Raw genomic sequence first — 15,837 nt, forward strand, 5'->3', positions numbered from 1 at the left:
TTTGACAGCTGTTTTGCTTGGACGTGTTTTGGCTCGTCTTCGATTTTTGCTTATTCCAAAAAATGGATCAAAGAATCTGTATCAAATTTTGTGTGAAAAACAAAATTAAGTGCGCGGACGCATTCCGAATGTTGACTGTGGCATATGGTGAAGCTACCTTGGACCGAAGCAACGTTTATCGGTGGTACAAAATGTTCTCAGAGGGCCGAGAAGATGTGAACGACGAAGAGCGTGCCGGACGCCCGAGCATGTCAACAACAGACGAAAACATTGATGAAGTGAAGAAAATAGTATTGGCCAATCGTCGAATCACCGTTAGAGAAGTTGCTGAGGACCTAAACATATCGATTGGCTCGTGCCATTCGATTTTTACTAATGATTTGGGCATGAGACGGGTCGCCGCGAAATTCGTACCAAAATTGCTCAATTTCGACCAAAAACAGCATCGCATTAACATTGCTAGGGAGCTGTTGGACTCTGTCCGCGACGACCCAAATTTGCTCCAGAGGGTCATAACTGGTGACAAATCATGGGTTTATGGTTATGACGTGGAAGAGGCACATGAAAGGACGACGCTACGCTACGATTGAGGAGATAAAGACGGCATCGAAGGAGGAGCTGAACAAGATCACAAAAAATGATTTTTTGAAGTGCTTCGAGGATTGGAAAAAACGTTGGCACAAGTGTATAATATCTGATGGGGATTACTTTGAAGAGGACAAAATAGATATTCGGCTTAAAAAAAAAACAAAAAATTTTTTACATAATATAAAAAAATTTTGTTTTTTTTTTAAACCAATTAATTTGTCTCATTATTCTGTGCAAAAAAGCATTAAGGAAAGATAATCGAAAGAAGAATATTTTACGAGATATTTTGTATTCTATGTCAAAGTGCTTGAAATTTTTAATGTTATTACTCGAAAAGTTCTTAACAAAAAAATATTTTATTATAGTGTTTTGGAAAGCTCTCGAGATAAGCTATAAGAATATGTAATAATATACGGGGTGTTCCGTTTAAAAAATTAAAGATGACCTTCATATGATCTTCAAATGACTAAGGTCAAACCAATTACACCTTTTTATAGATCCCTTCGAACCAAACAACTTTTATCTGAAACAGTTTTCTTTAAAATGGTTTGTTTTCGAGATATTCGACCGTTTCCAGACTTTTCTAACACTCTGTATGTATATCTGTAGTATATATATTTTGTATTTCTATGTGGATGTAATTATTATGTGAGCAATTAGGGCAATGTCACGTCATGGTAATGGAAAATAATGTGAAAACATATTGTTTACAATCATTGTTGACATAATGCGTTGAACATTTTGCACTACGCATAATATGAAAAAATGAAATATATAATTCGAACAAAGTAGTCGTACATAAGCAGGAAAGTATCCCAGCAAACACAATGTAACATGTAATATACATACGAAAACCTCAAATATCAAAACAAATACCAAAACATATTTATTGTAATTTCCTACTTGATGATGTAACTGTTATATAACGTATTTACTGGGATACTTTCCTGCTTATATACAACTACCTTGTTCGAATTATATATTTATTTTTTTCATATTATGCACAGTGCAAAACGTCAACACATTATGTCTACAATGATTGTAAGCAATATGTTTTCACATTATTTTCCTTATCGCGACGTAACACTGCCCTAATTGGTCACATAACTATTACATCGACACAGAAATACAAAAAATATATACTAAAAGTATACATATACGTCTGACAGTACGAAAAAAAAAAAACATTGCATGCGTCACCTCGTCAGCCGGACTCAAACGCTCGTCGCCGATGCAAAAAGAACCGGCCTAAAAGCCTTAGAGCTAATGCACAAGCACATCCCGTAACATGTTATGTTACGTTAAGTACTGACAATGCAATGGCCATATATAAAATTAAACTTAAGTCAACGCACAAAGAAATCCGTAAACTTAATATGTTATGGATGTTCTTGTGCAGAGACTCTTAGTCTGCTACGCCGCTTCGATGGAAAACCGTGCTATATACGTTATTCTTTATATGCGGCACGACTCCGTGACTCTCACTTTGCATTGCAATATTTCGGAAACGAATATTTCAATCCATTCACCTAAATCCTTTTAGGGTTTTAATACTCTATATTACGGCTATTCTAAAATCAATTTTGTAGTTGGCGTCATCTCCTTGTTAAAGTAACTCTCATTATCTTTGGTTAACTTAACTGATTTCATATTTCATTGCAATTTATCAATCGCATTGGTCAATTCTGCTGAACGACAATTAGTCAATTCCAATGAAATAATCAGTTAAATTAATTAAAGTTTGTAAAAATCATCCTTAATAATTGAATATTAATTTTAAGACAAAATTTTCGCATAATAAGTAGCTGTTTATAAAAAGCACGTAAGCCCGCCATGTTGGACTGCCTAACCACTTCGTTCACAGAGAAAATCAGCATCAACTGACCAAAAATGGCAAGATCAAAATGTTTGATTTTTATAAAAGTCAGTATTAAAGTACTTTTCAAGTCGCTAAATACGAGTTTGAGATCAAAATTTTAGAATTTAATCACTTCGCTAGCATTGACGCACTTTTGCGTCAAATAAAGGACCAAAAATGGCATTGACGCAGTAATGTGCATATCATTTTTTTTCCCATTAGCAACATTTTCATCAAACACAGTATCTAGGGAGTTTTGGGATCGCTGATTTCGATTTTAAATCCTAAATTTGAGAATTTAAAATGGCAGATTCAATTTGGCGGACCAAAATGTGGAAAGTGACTTGATTTTGATGAAATCTGGTATTCGGGAGTTTTTAGGGTCGCTGCTTTCGAATCTTAGCTTAAAATTTCGACATTCAAGATGGCGGATCCAACTCAAGATGGTGAATTTAATATGACGAGCAAAATGCGAAAAGTGACTTGATTTAGGTGAAATTCGATACTTGGGGGTTTTTAAGGTCGCTGATTTCGAATCTGAGATTAGTTTTGTCAAATTCAAGGCTCCCATTTTTCTTTGCGTCCTAAATAATTTCAATTTCATATTATTAAAATTTGCTGTAATTACTGCTATAATACAAGGCCACTTTGGAACGAGAATAACGATATATGGCGGTTCAACATCCTTGAATGAAACTAAGAGTCGGATAGAAAAGTATATTGGAAGCCGGAGCGTCGCTGGGCTGGGACTCGAACCCGGGACCTTTCGCTTGCCGGGCGACTGCTCTCTCCACTGAGCTACCCAAGCTCCCTATCTCAATATATTCTCTCTCGTCTTCTTATTATATGTTATTGTTATTTCGTCAGTACGGCGCCACGCTATTCTCAGTTCGCTCTTTAAATCCCACACTAATATTTACATTTTCGAGTTGGTCAGTTAGTCAGTATATCCTATTAAACGATTTATTGGAAAATTTAGTTTGTTCAGTCAAACAGTTCAACAAGATAGTTCATTTATGAAATCTATAGAATTAAAATGATAAAAGTCAGTCTGTAAAATCCATTTAAAATTGTTTAGTCAATCAGATAAAGACGGACACCACATTAAATCCGTCAATTTAAACTTTCAAATTTTGATCTCAAATTCGTAATTCAGCGACTCGAAAAGTATTTTAGTACTTTTATAAAAATCAAAGCATTTTGATCTTGCCATTTTTGGTAAGTTGATGCTGATTTCTTCTGCCAGCAAAGTGGTTAACAAAACTAATCTCAGATTCGAAATCAGCGATCCTAAAAACTCCCAAGTACCGAGTTTCATCCAAATCAAATCACTTTTCGCATTTTAGTCCGCCATATTGAATTCACTATCTTGAATTTCGAAATTTTGAGCTAAGATTCGAAATCAGTGACCCCAAAAACCCTCGAATATCAAGTTTCATCCAAATCAAGTCACTTTTTCATTTGGTCCACCATATTGGATCTGCCATCTTGAATTTGACAAAACTAACCTGATTCAAAAGTAACAATCCTAAAAACTCCCGAATACCAAGTTTCATCAAAATCAAGTCACATTTCGCATTTTGGTCCGCCATATTAAATTCGTCATTTTGAATTTTCAAAGGACCTCGCACAAAACCACGTGAAATTGGACCCCGGCGAAAATAGCTGTATTTGAAATATGTTGTACTTTTTGAGTCACAAATATTTGAACAAATATTTCCTCTGGCAAAATGTCAAAAAATGGACAGTTTCATCGTTTCAAACCTTTAAATATATGAAATCCTTAAAAATCTGAGATCAGACTAGCAAAGATATCACTTTCGAATCAATGCGGTTAATATAAAAAGCACCCTTACAAAAAGCATTCTGTGAGAAGCACAGGATTCACGTACAAAAAGCATCCCAAAGGAGTCTAAAATTGTACTGTAATCTTCACGTGGTATACTTCGGTAACTATATTTTATAAATAAAGGCAGATGTAATAATTAACACTCAATATCAATGTTTCTGTATAACAGTATTTGTTTTAATTTTATAACATAAGGATCAGGCTATTAGAACAGGCTTCGTAATGGGCATCAAATATTTGTTTATTACTAATTTTACAACAAATGATGCGTTACATAGGAAAACGTTATATATATTTCCGCCCTGATTTTTTATACAGAATTCAACTAAAAAATCAGTTCTTATAAATAAAGATGTTTTGAAATTGTTTAAATAATAATTTTATAAATAAATTATTTTTAACTACTTTGTTTACTAGAAATTCATATTGTTTCTTTATAATGATAACCGCATTGATTTGAAAGTGATATCTTTGCTGGTCTGACTTTTAAGAATTTTATATATTTGAAGGCTTGAAACGACGAAACTGTCCATTTTTTTGCATTTTACCAGAGGAAATATTTGTTCAGTGACTCAAAAGATACAACATATTTCAAATACAGCCATTTTCGCCGGGGCCTAATTTCACGTGGTTTTGTGCGGGGTCCTTTAGAGTTCAAATTTGAAATCAGCGACCCCAAAAACCCCTGAGTACTGAGATTAACTTGATAAAAATCTTGCTAATGAAAAAAGAATTAAATAATGTGCGCATTAGTGCGTCAATAACAATTTTGGCTCATCCTTTATTTTACGCAAAAGTGCGTTAATGCCAGCGAAGTGGTTAAACATAACTAATTACAGGCACTATGAATATCCAATCTCTTATATGTACTCTGCAGTTAATGGTCGTCTGTCTGAAAGCCCGCAGTTTTATTCTGGCTGTGGTAGAAGCAAATTCATGCGCCGCAAAAAGAATATTCTGATAACGGAAGAAAAAGTCTATCTTATCAAGTGTTTCTTTTCCAGAGGAAAAGTGTATAATAATATTTATAAAGGGTTTCGTTCTAAAAACGGGACATATAAAGTTACAAACAAAAATACGCTGAAGAGATTAGAATTCATTATTCTTTTAAACTTATACACTACACACACTTATTTTTTCACAACAAATCTACATAAATTAATTTTTTGTTATTTCTAATAAAATTATCGATAATTTTGTATAATATGTAAATAACTATTCAAGACCTTAGACACGATCTGCCAGGTCCTTCTGTATCTATAACTGTACAAGAAAATCTCGACGAAATTAAAAATTATTTTGAAGAAAATTCAAATACTTCCATTCAGAAAGCTGCTCAAGCCTTTCAAATATTAAAACGCATTTTGTACAAGATTTTAAAACATTTTCTAAAAATGCATCCATATATAATAACATCACATCAATTACTAACCGAACACGCTATGACCAAACATATGAAATTTTGTAAAACGACAAATATGTGTATGTGTGTGTGTGTGTGTGTGTACATGTGTGCGCGTGTGTGTGTGTGCGCGGAATGTTTAAAGATGTGGATTGTTACGTACTGTAATCCACATGCACCTTCGTTCGGAATATATTACGCAGAATTAACTACTCATCCGTCAGAATTTCAAAATAACTATGTACTTGAACTTCGAGTCATACCACCTTACGAAATTTCTGTACAAAAATAATCGAGAAAAACACGTCAATCACACTGCACATGATCATGAATCACCGAATGTCATCTCCTATCATGCAACTCAATCAAAGGTTTTCGAATTTTTCCGTAATTTTCTCCAATCCAAGTTTTCTACTATCCCCTCATTTCAAGCCCGTCATCTCCGACCAATCCGGTAATAGTTATCCCCAATTTCCTAATTTCCAAATCTAGTCGCTCCCTATAAAAGTCTCAATCCTTCTTTGGAGGAATAAATATTCTTTATAATACGCGATATTCTTTGTAATATGCAATGCAACACTCTTCGATCCAATTCGTCGCCTTCCTGTCAATCTGACGTATGAAAGACGCTCTGAAAAACCACACTCTATGACAAAAGGCGAGATTTGTTAGAGGCTATTCCATCCAGCACACTCATTTCGAGAGTAAGTTATTCATTTTATTTTATTCATTTTGTTGCGCTTTTTAATTATTTCAATAATTCCTACGTGTTCAAAATTCGATTTCATCCTTTGAGATCTATCTTCTCCCCGCCTCTTACACTTCCATAATTCTGGAAAGTTAACCTATGTACTCACTCTCATACATACACACATACACATACATGCAGTCTTACACCTCGCTGCTCACTTTACTATTAATTTTGTAAACTGATGTAAACTTTGTAGAAATGCACGCAATCGTCTAGAATAAAAATTTTGTATCTATTTACATCATGTGCGTAAGTTTTGTTGATATTTCCACCTCGCGACCTAGACCTTTCTAATATGAATCCCCCTTTTTCCTTATCGCTTTTTCCTTATCAAATCCCGAGTAAAGAGATTCGGTTTTCTGACTCAAAATCGGGCCGCTCGCCGTACGTTGCTGCACCGTATAAAGAGACGCTTCCAGTATCTGACCGATTTACCAACCTTCGTATGCGGCGAGACTTATAATAAACAGTCGATATAGTTGTGTTCTCCTCTAGAACGTAACAGGACAGTTTGATGAAAAATTGATAATTTACAGACAAAGCATATTTCTGGCTAAATAATTACATAAATAAACAAAATTATCGATTTTAGGGGACGAAAAATCCCAATGTTTCTTTAGCTAAACCTTTGCATCCACAGAAAATAACGGCATGGACTGCGATCTTGATGAAAGGAATTTATCTACAATTCTTTGAATAAATGGTCACCAGTGAAAATTACAAGCATCTTCTCAAAGAAAAATTCTTCCTTCATGCAAGAAAAAGTGGCCTAGTTAAAAACTTTCATTTAATGTAAGATCGAGTGACGCCACATCAAACCCAAAAAGTCTTCGAAATAATTCATAAAGTTTATTGTATCCGAGTCATCGATCTGGAATATCTTAAATTTGTACAGAGGGAATTAGAATGGCCACCATATTCACTAGATTCAAATCTATGTGATATATTTTTCTGGGAATATATTAAAGATAATTGTTATGGCGGAAATCCAAAAACAGTGCCAGAGTTAGTAGCAGTTATTAAGAGTTGTCAGCAACATTACAGACGACATTTTGGAAAAAATTTTTATTTTTACGTTTCCGTAAAAGAATTGATTTTTGTACAAATTGAAATAGTGCGCACTTCGAAAATATTTATCACTAGCTTATGTCATTATTAGCATATTTTTTATCAATAAAATAAACTGGTATACAATCATTTTATTAAATTATTTATTAAATTTTATTTATACATATTAAAAATTGCAAACTTTCCTTTTCTCAACGCAATTTTTTTTTCAATAACTGCATACATTTAAAAATGACAGCTGATTACTTTCAGTAACTTTTCATGAGATATCCTGTATATAGACTTTGCAATAATTTAAAATTTTTTTACAAAACAGTCATCAATCTTATTATATTTTTCAATTTAAATATTTTCGTCATTGGAATTTAAAAGAGAAATCAAAGAGAATTTGATATTAAATTTATTCATATACAGGGCGTCCCAGATTTCCTTCCGCAATTTTTGTGAAAAAACAGGATGGATTGAGATAAACATAAAAGTTTCATATCATTTTACGATATTCGCACTAATAGTCGAGATATTAATTAAAGAAAATTGGTGAATAATCATGTGTGATATGGTAAATGAGTAGTGGCAATGTATACTATTATGTGTACATTACATTCAATTGAAAAGCCCTTTATCATTTTGCAAATAATCACGTAGATTTTTAGTTAATAAGAGAAAATTGTTACATGATTGTGCGCGATAATGCACAAGTCTTATTTAATTAATATTTAAAAATCTATGTGGTCATTTGCAAAATGATAGAGAACATTTTTTTAGTTTAGTTTGACCTAATGTATAAATATACAACGGTAGACGGCACCACTAGAACTCATCTATCATATCGCGCGTAATCATTCATCAGTTTTCTTTAATTAATATCTTGAAATTTATTGCGAATATCGTAAGACGATAAAGGATTTTTATGTTCACCTCAATCCGTCCTACATTTTCACAAAAATTGCGGCGGAGAATCTAGGACATCCTGTAATTCACAGAGAAAACGCGGTACACAAATAAATTAGGTCAAATTGAACAAAAAATTCCTCTACCATTTTGCAAACAACCACGTAAAATTTTAAGTTATTAATCAAAGGAGATTCGTAAATGATCATGCGCGATTGTGCGTCACGGTAGATGAATTGTGATGATGACGTCTGCCATTGTATGCCTGTATATTGGAACAAAACGAGTTCTATGAAGAAGCGGAAAGCTTAGTATATGGGGCTAGCATGGCAGATTAGCATCTAATTGCTGTAAGTTTGCAATAATTATAATTTTTTCATATCGAAAACTTTAAATGCGTTTTTCTCAAAACCACGTTTTTTATATTTGTGTAACGTTTCAGAAAAAAAAGTATTTGACTGATTTACTTTTTCCAAAGCTTTTTAGTTAACCTACTATTCTCGATAAACTAAAATGTTTTTTAAAAAATGTAACTAAACAATTGTTTTTTCATAAAGAAGTCGAAAGTTTCTCGTCAAAATCGTAACTTTTTTTTTAAACTCACAAATTTCTCTAATTCTGCAGTTTTTCTTAGTTTATTTAGGATAAAATTTCATAAAGATTAAGAAAAAATTTTGGTTTTTTATTCCAGATAAGAATTGAATCCGCTAGACGTTACAAAAAATAACAACTCTGACTGCGCGGCGCTATGAACATATTGAAATATAACAACGTAAAATAACGTTTTCTTAAATAACAAAAATATTTTTGTCTATAGATGTTATAAAACAACCCTAAAATTTTATATTGATCCGCTTAATAGTTGCTGAGAAAAAATTTCACGAAAATCATCGTTTCTTCGGCGTCCTAAATCAGGCTCCCTCCTTAGTAATTTAAAATTTTATGTGATTATTTCTAAATGGTAAAGGAATTATTTGTTCAGTTTGATTTAATTTATCTGTACACCGCGGTTCCTCCATGAATTACTGAACACCTTTTATATGTTCTTTATATATGTTCTTTATATATGTCCATATATTTTTGCTTTTTTTCGTCCGTTTTTATTGAATAAAATTCAATTAAACGATAATATTTGTCATAATTTGTAAGTTATTGATTATAAAAATCTACACGTTTCTTTAATCTATTGTTTTTATTTTTTTGTCTATATGTTTAAATTAATATATGATTGTACTTCTTTCTATCTTTATGTATCTAATTATATTTATCTTTAATATATTAAATGTGTATGTGTTTATGTGTTTGTGCGCGTTTGGGTGTATATAGCGCAAAGTGTATTACCGTAGTCTAGTTGCGGCCGTAATGTTACACAATTGTCAGATTATAAAAAGTAGTAAACTTGAATTTTTCGTTTAAGACGTTTCTCTCTCTCTCTCTCTCTCTCTCTCTCTCTCTCTCTCTCTCTCTCTCTCTCTCTCTCTCTAGTTAGATATTACATTTTTTAAAATTCAACCAAATTTTCTATATTTAATAATATATTTTTAAGCAGAAACAAATCGGCGTCAGATAATTGTGACGGTTCCGTTTCCTAAGAGCGTTCCAAATAAAAGTTTTATAGCAATAAATGATGCATTTGAGATGACCTTTTTGGTTTACTTTAAATAACGTAGTAACATAATAAGATAAAAACATAACAACATAATAAAATTAAAAATTTTAAGTTGAATTATAGTTAAAAATTTCTTGCTCAAAATTGTTTCTATTTTTCAACATAGCCTCCTTCAAGCTATGTGTTCCAATGAGAACATAATCTTTATACATAAGTTATTGAAATTTTTAAAATAATCATTCGATGATGACGTTGTTATTCGAAATAAATATTTATTACTTGTTTACTATTTTTTAAGCTTTAGATAAAAATAAAAATATATAAATAAAAGCATAAGACTAGATCTAGTAAAAAACAGCGTACGGCATTAATTTAAGTCGCAATTCATAGATTTCTGCCAATTATTGATATGTGAGATAGTGCATTGTTTTAAAGAAAAAGTGATTTTTTTTTACTATATGTGGTTATTCTTTTTAAATATTTTCGTTCAAATGTTGTAACAAATTCACATAATAAAACTCGTTGCATTAATCGCTTTCCTGTGTTAAAGTTGTCAAAGAAAATAATTTTACGTAAATCCAAAAAAACAGTGGTTATAAGTTTGTTAGTCGGTAAAACCGTTTATACAATCACTACGAGTTTATTATTATTATTTTGTCTCATATATTTAGCGACAAATTTAAGTTTCATTCGCAATTCTAAAACGACCGAAAAAATTATTTTGATTATGCTTAAAGCGCTTCAAATATTACTTTGAAATTTGCATTTAAATTTGTTTTTGTTCAATAAATAATAAAGACACACTCATCACGCGAATAATTTTGTCATGATCAAATATTCATGAAAAATAATTTGCATGTGTTTTTTAAAATGTTTGCTATCTTTATCAACTTAAATTGCCATTAAATCATTATGATATCTTACATTTTTCCAACTATTCCTTGATTTGTTGTAGTCTTTAAACGATCAGAGCGAAGTGCATTTTCAACTTGTTTCATCACGTTTAAATTTAACAGTTCACTTTTTATTGAAAATAAAGGAGCATATACTAAAATATTTTACAATTTATTTTTAATTTCAACCTGTTAAACTTAAAAAAAAAATAATAATAATAACTTCGTAAAACTCAGTTTTTGCACGTTTAAAAATAATATTTGAAATGTTTATTTTGACGGGCTGTCAATACCAAACTATATCAGAGATCGATTTGAGGTTATATAGCTAAACATATTAATTACTAAAGTATTAAAAAATAATAGAAACTTATTTCTGTACAGTTATCCCCCCTGCCCTTCAATAACCAAAAAAAAAAAAAGAAAATAAACAGGATTTATAAACTTTCGATTACTGCTAGTTAAAAATTTTCTCATTTTAACTCATTTTCTGCACATTGATTTGTAGGTGATAACTTGAGTGAACGATCATATAGTCTTCTCCCTCATCTTTCAAAATTACATAAATAGAATCAAGGGTAATTATGGAATTACAAATTATCTAGAATTTCTTAAATTAGCATAGTTTTATAAGTTCATAAATGTGAAAAATATTTTTTTACAAAAAATAATTTAATTATCGAGGCATAGTTAAGTAATTTAATTATTTAGGCATAGTTCTCTTTTATTTGCGGGGGGTAAAAGTTGTTGTTCTTATATAAAGAGGTTACAGCTTAAAAAATAAAATAAAATACATATCTGTAAATTCGTTAATGTGGAAAACATTTTTTGACAAGTAATTTGTGTTGGTTTTTAACCATAATTTTCTCTTAAATGTATGCTATAAAGAATTCTTGCTAAGAGGTTACAGTTTAAAAATCAAGAATCATATATTTTGTGTATATTAATCCGAGAATAATATTGATGAAAAAACAATGAATTAAATTTTTTTTCTTTATAAGTTATTTTTTTAGCATAAATTATTTAAAGATTGTTACGAGAATAAACGATAGAGCTCAAAAATTAAAACTATGTTAACTTAAGAGCTTATAAATAGTTTCTAATTCTGCATTTATTCCCGTTTATATAATTTTAAGAAATATGGGAGTTGAGTAAATTCATCCCAAGAAATAAAAATCAGGAAAACAAACATTTTAACTAGCAGGGATCGAAAGCTCATAAGTGACTTTTAATTCTAAGCTATTTATTTTTTATTTTTACGTGGTAGAAGGAGAAGGGACCAACTGCACATTGGAGTTAGAAATTTTGAAGTTTGAATGCCATTTCTCTGTGTATGAATAGGAACTTCCCACACACATCCGACCCTTATGTATACCACTCTTATGTATACTCTTATGTATACCTTTATGTATACCCTTATGTATACCACAGATCAAATAAAAATAATTATTTAATATATTGCTTAATATCATAAGACTTGTTTAAAATACTTTTTTCAGAAAACCTAACCTAATCTTTTTGTGCAAACGGGAAACTCATGTGGTTTGACTGTGATCACTCAAAATGAATCAACATGTGCAAGATATCTCAAAACTCGAAATTTTAATTTATCGAAAGGTTATCTGAGCAATTTACTAAATAGTTTGCTTTTTTCTAAACAAAAATATCGAGGGAGGTCTTTTTGTTTTCTAACAATATTACTTTATAGTTAAGCTCCAAATTAAGATCTGTTAAAACAAGGTACTTTTGAAATAATCAACGAAAATAATTATATTGTCTATTTGATCGTACAAAATTTAACTTGTAAAAAACTTAGTTGTTTCGATCGCTTGTATCTCGGATATTTTAATGTTTACTAAGAAATAATTAACTTTAAATTACTCTGTGAATTTCTTAGTAAAATTAAAGTCACGAATTGTGTGACACTCTCTATATAGAGAAAAAAGAAATAGACAGTTATATAAATTATATATTGCTATATATTTTTAATATTAAAAATAGAATATATCTAATCATAATCATTTTCCAAAAATACGCAAGGTAAAAACCTATAAATTAACAAAAGTACAAAAGATTACCAGTACTAGTATGATATAATGAAGTTTTCCTGTGGTGTGGAAACTGTGGTGGTCCCCTAAGGTGAGTTGGTAACAGCCGTGACGGTAGATAAGCTCTATTCATCCTAGCTTCTACCTCCATTACCAGTTCTTGGTTTATAACTACATGCATATTACCAACCAACGAGGAAGTGCAGTGGACACAAAAAACATGCAAAATCAAAAAGAAAACTGAATAAAACACTGTATAAATATTTAAAAATGTGGATTTAAATATAATAATAGGGATTACAACATAAACATACAAAAGCTTGCGAATTTAAACAAATAAATATTAAATTAAAAGTGCCGTATCGTTAAATATATAAATATAATGATATACGTCATATTATCACCGCATTTACATGTAATATCAAGACGAAAATAGTAATAGTTAATTAAAATATAAAAAGTTCTTAAAAATACAATATTATAATAATACGATATTTTATAATAAAATATGATCATTATTTTGTATACCCAAATGTATCATTAACCACTTAAAAAATGTAAACAGTGAAATAAATAATAAAATCATGTAAATAAATACACATTAAATTAAACACTAAATTAGCCAAAGCATAAAGTTTTTATGTTACCGCGCGAAAACACATTCAAAACAAAATATTAATATTAAAACGTTACACATTTACAAAACCAAACCAAAATTTCAGTTTACATTTATAATTATATATAAAGCACTTAAGTAGCAGAAAAAGTTTTTTTTATAATAAAAATTTGGAGAATTTATGTATTTGATAGATAGTATACTATTTTTGCTACCTATGATGATAAAATTGTCAATAATATAAATTAAGTATACACACACACACACACACACACACACATACACATTAGGGTAGTCCTTATTTTTCAACATTCAAATTTTTTCGCGACACCCTCCAAAAAGTTTCCATTTGACAAAAAAAAAAATCTCTGCCAAACTTTTGCTTAATCGGATAACAAGAACCCGTGCTCCTGGGTCGTTAAACACTTGGAGTACTTTTGTATTAAACTGTCTACGTTATCAATATGGTTTTTAAAGCGTGTTTTCCAAAATCGCTCTAGAGGACTTCCCTTTTTTCTTTCTACATCATTTGAGATCTTATAGTTTCATTTAAACAATTAAATAAATTGTTGATGACTAAAAAATAAAAATAAATAGTTACTGCATTTATTTTTACCGAAAGAATGCTATTTTTTTATATTGTTTGACGTATTCAGACAATGGGAAACGTTGCGAACCCGCGGCCTATTATACAGTCTGTTTGATAAGAGCGTGTTCGGCAAAACTTTTACATGTAAACGAGTAGATGGGAAATTCAAACAGGAGCCAGTAGAAGTACCTTTCGTTTAAGATGCTTTGTTGATAAAGCTTTAGTTGTCACTCGATCTTCGTGATAAAAATATATATTTCGCCATGAGTGCCAAATACACATCATGTTTCGAAGCCGTGTTTCTTTGTACACATCCGAAAGGACCAAAAATGTTACGCCAAGCGGCTGCTAAGTATGAGAAAGTCAAAAGCATTTTTAAATAAGTGGGTAAATTGCTACTTAGAGGTAAAAAATTTCGATGACTTATCGAAACGTGCAAGGATTTGGCACTTTGTGTATCTTCATAAATAACTTAAACGTTAGCAAAATGGCTAAAATTCATGAAAAGGCTTTATTACTATCTGCTCAAACATGATTTATAAGGAAAAACGAAAAATGGATACTACAAGAGGACAATGATCCTAAACATTGAAGTCATCTTTGTAATAATGTCGCGTGGAAATAAAAAAATAATGTTGAATTACTGGATTGGTCGTCACAGTCACCGGAAGCAAATCCTATCAAAAACGTTTGGTTCTTGATGAAGTTTAAACTTCGTGGAAAGAAAATTTGGTCGCTCAAGGAGTTAATTTCACAAATTCGATTGATATGGAGATCTTTGCCTCAAGAATATGTCATACAATTAGTTCAAAGTATGTCTCAGAGATACCAGGTAATTATTAATAATGAAGGCGACTGAATAAGTTATTAATAATAAAACATCACAGTTCTAATCAAGTAGTATGTGTGTATTTTATTTCAAATCATTTCAATAAATTATTTATCAAGTTTTGCCGTATACACTTTTATCAAACAGACTGTACACCTATAATCCCCTCTCAGCATAATATTAAGAGCCACGAGATTATTAATTATTATGTAATATTTAATCAAAAAAGTTTCTTTATTAATAAAAACATGAAAGATATCATGTTTTATACTTATATTGTCTTCCAAACATACTATTGCTTTTAGAGTCCATACATGATTTGTTGTAGCTCAAAGAATAAATGCAATAACTATTTATTATTTTTTAGTCATCAAAACAATTTATTTAATTGTTTAATGAGACTATAAGATGTTAATAGACTATAAGACTATAAGACTATAATTTGTTTTGTTAAATGAGACTATAAGATCTGAAGCGATGAAAGAAAAAGAGTCTTTTAGGCCGATTTTTGGAGAAAACACGCTTTAAAAACCATATTTATAACGTAGACAGCTTAATACAAGGGTACTTAATACGTCGACAATTTAATAAGTAGACAACTTAATTTTACTCAAATGTTTAACGACTCAGGGGCACGAGTTCTCGTTATCCGATCGAACTCAACTTGACAGCCATTATTTTTTTGTTATATGGAAACTTTTTGAAAAGTGCCGTGAAAAAAATTCTAAAACAAAATTACCAAGTGTAAATAAGGACCCCCTGAATATATATACATATATATGTACATATATATATATACATATATATATATATATATATATATATATATATATATATATATATATA

General features: G+C 30.6%; 1 protein-coding gene across 3 annotated transcripts in view; it reads right to left on the reverse strand.

Moving 5' to 3' along the window:
- The window catches only part of LOC116849608 (serine/threonine-protein kinase SIK3-like), a 372,170-nt gene that overhangs the window by 250,775 nt on the left and 105,558 nt on the right, over window positions 1-15,837 (reverse strand). The window contains exon 10 of one of the 3 annotated variants that reach the window (XM_032826931.1): window positions 12,994-13,128. The exons of 1 other annotated variant lie outside the window; for it this stretch is intronic. In XM_032826931.1, the coding sequence (XP_032682822.1) occupies window positions 12,994-13,128 (135 nt within the window). Of the gene's footprint in view, window positions 1-12,987; window positions 13,129-15,837 lie in introns of all 3 variants that reach the window. One more of the 3 variants, XM_032826930.1, reaches the window with a different exon arrangement.

This window comes from Odontomachus brunneus, unplaced genomic scaffold (genome assembly GCF_010583005.1).
Source record: "Odontomachus brunneus isolate Ranch 3 - 2012 unplaced genomic scaffold, Obru_v1 Obru_scaffold_120, whole genome shotgun sequence".
Classification (NCBI taxonomy): domain Eukaryota; kingdom Metazoa; phylum Arthropoda; class Insecta; order Hymenoptera; family Formicidae; genus Odontomachus; species Odontomachus brunneus.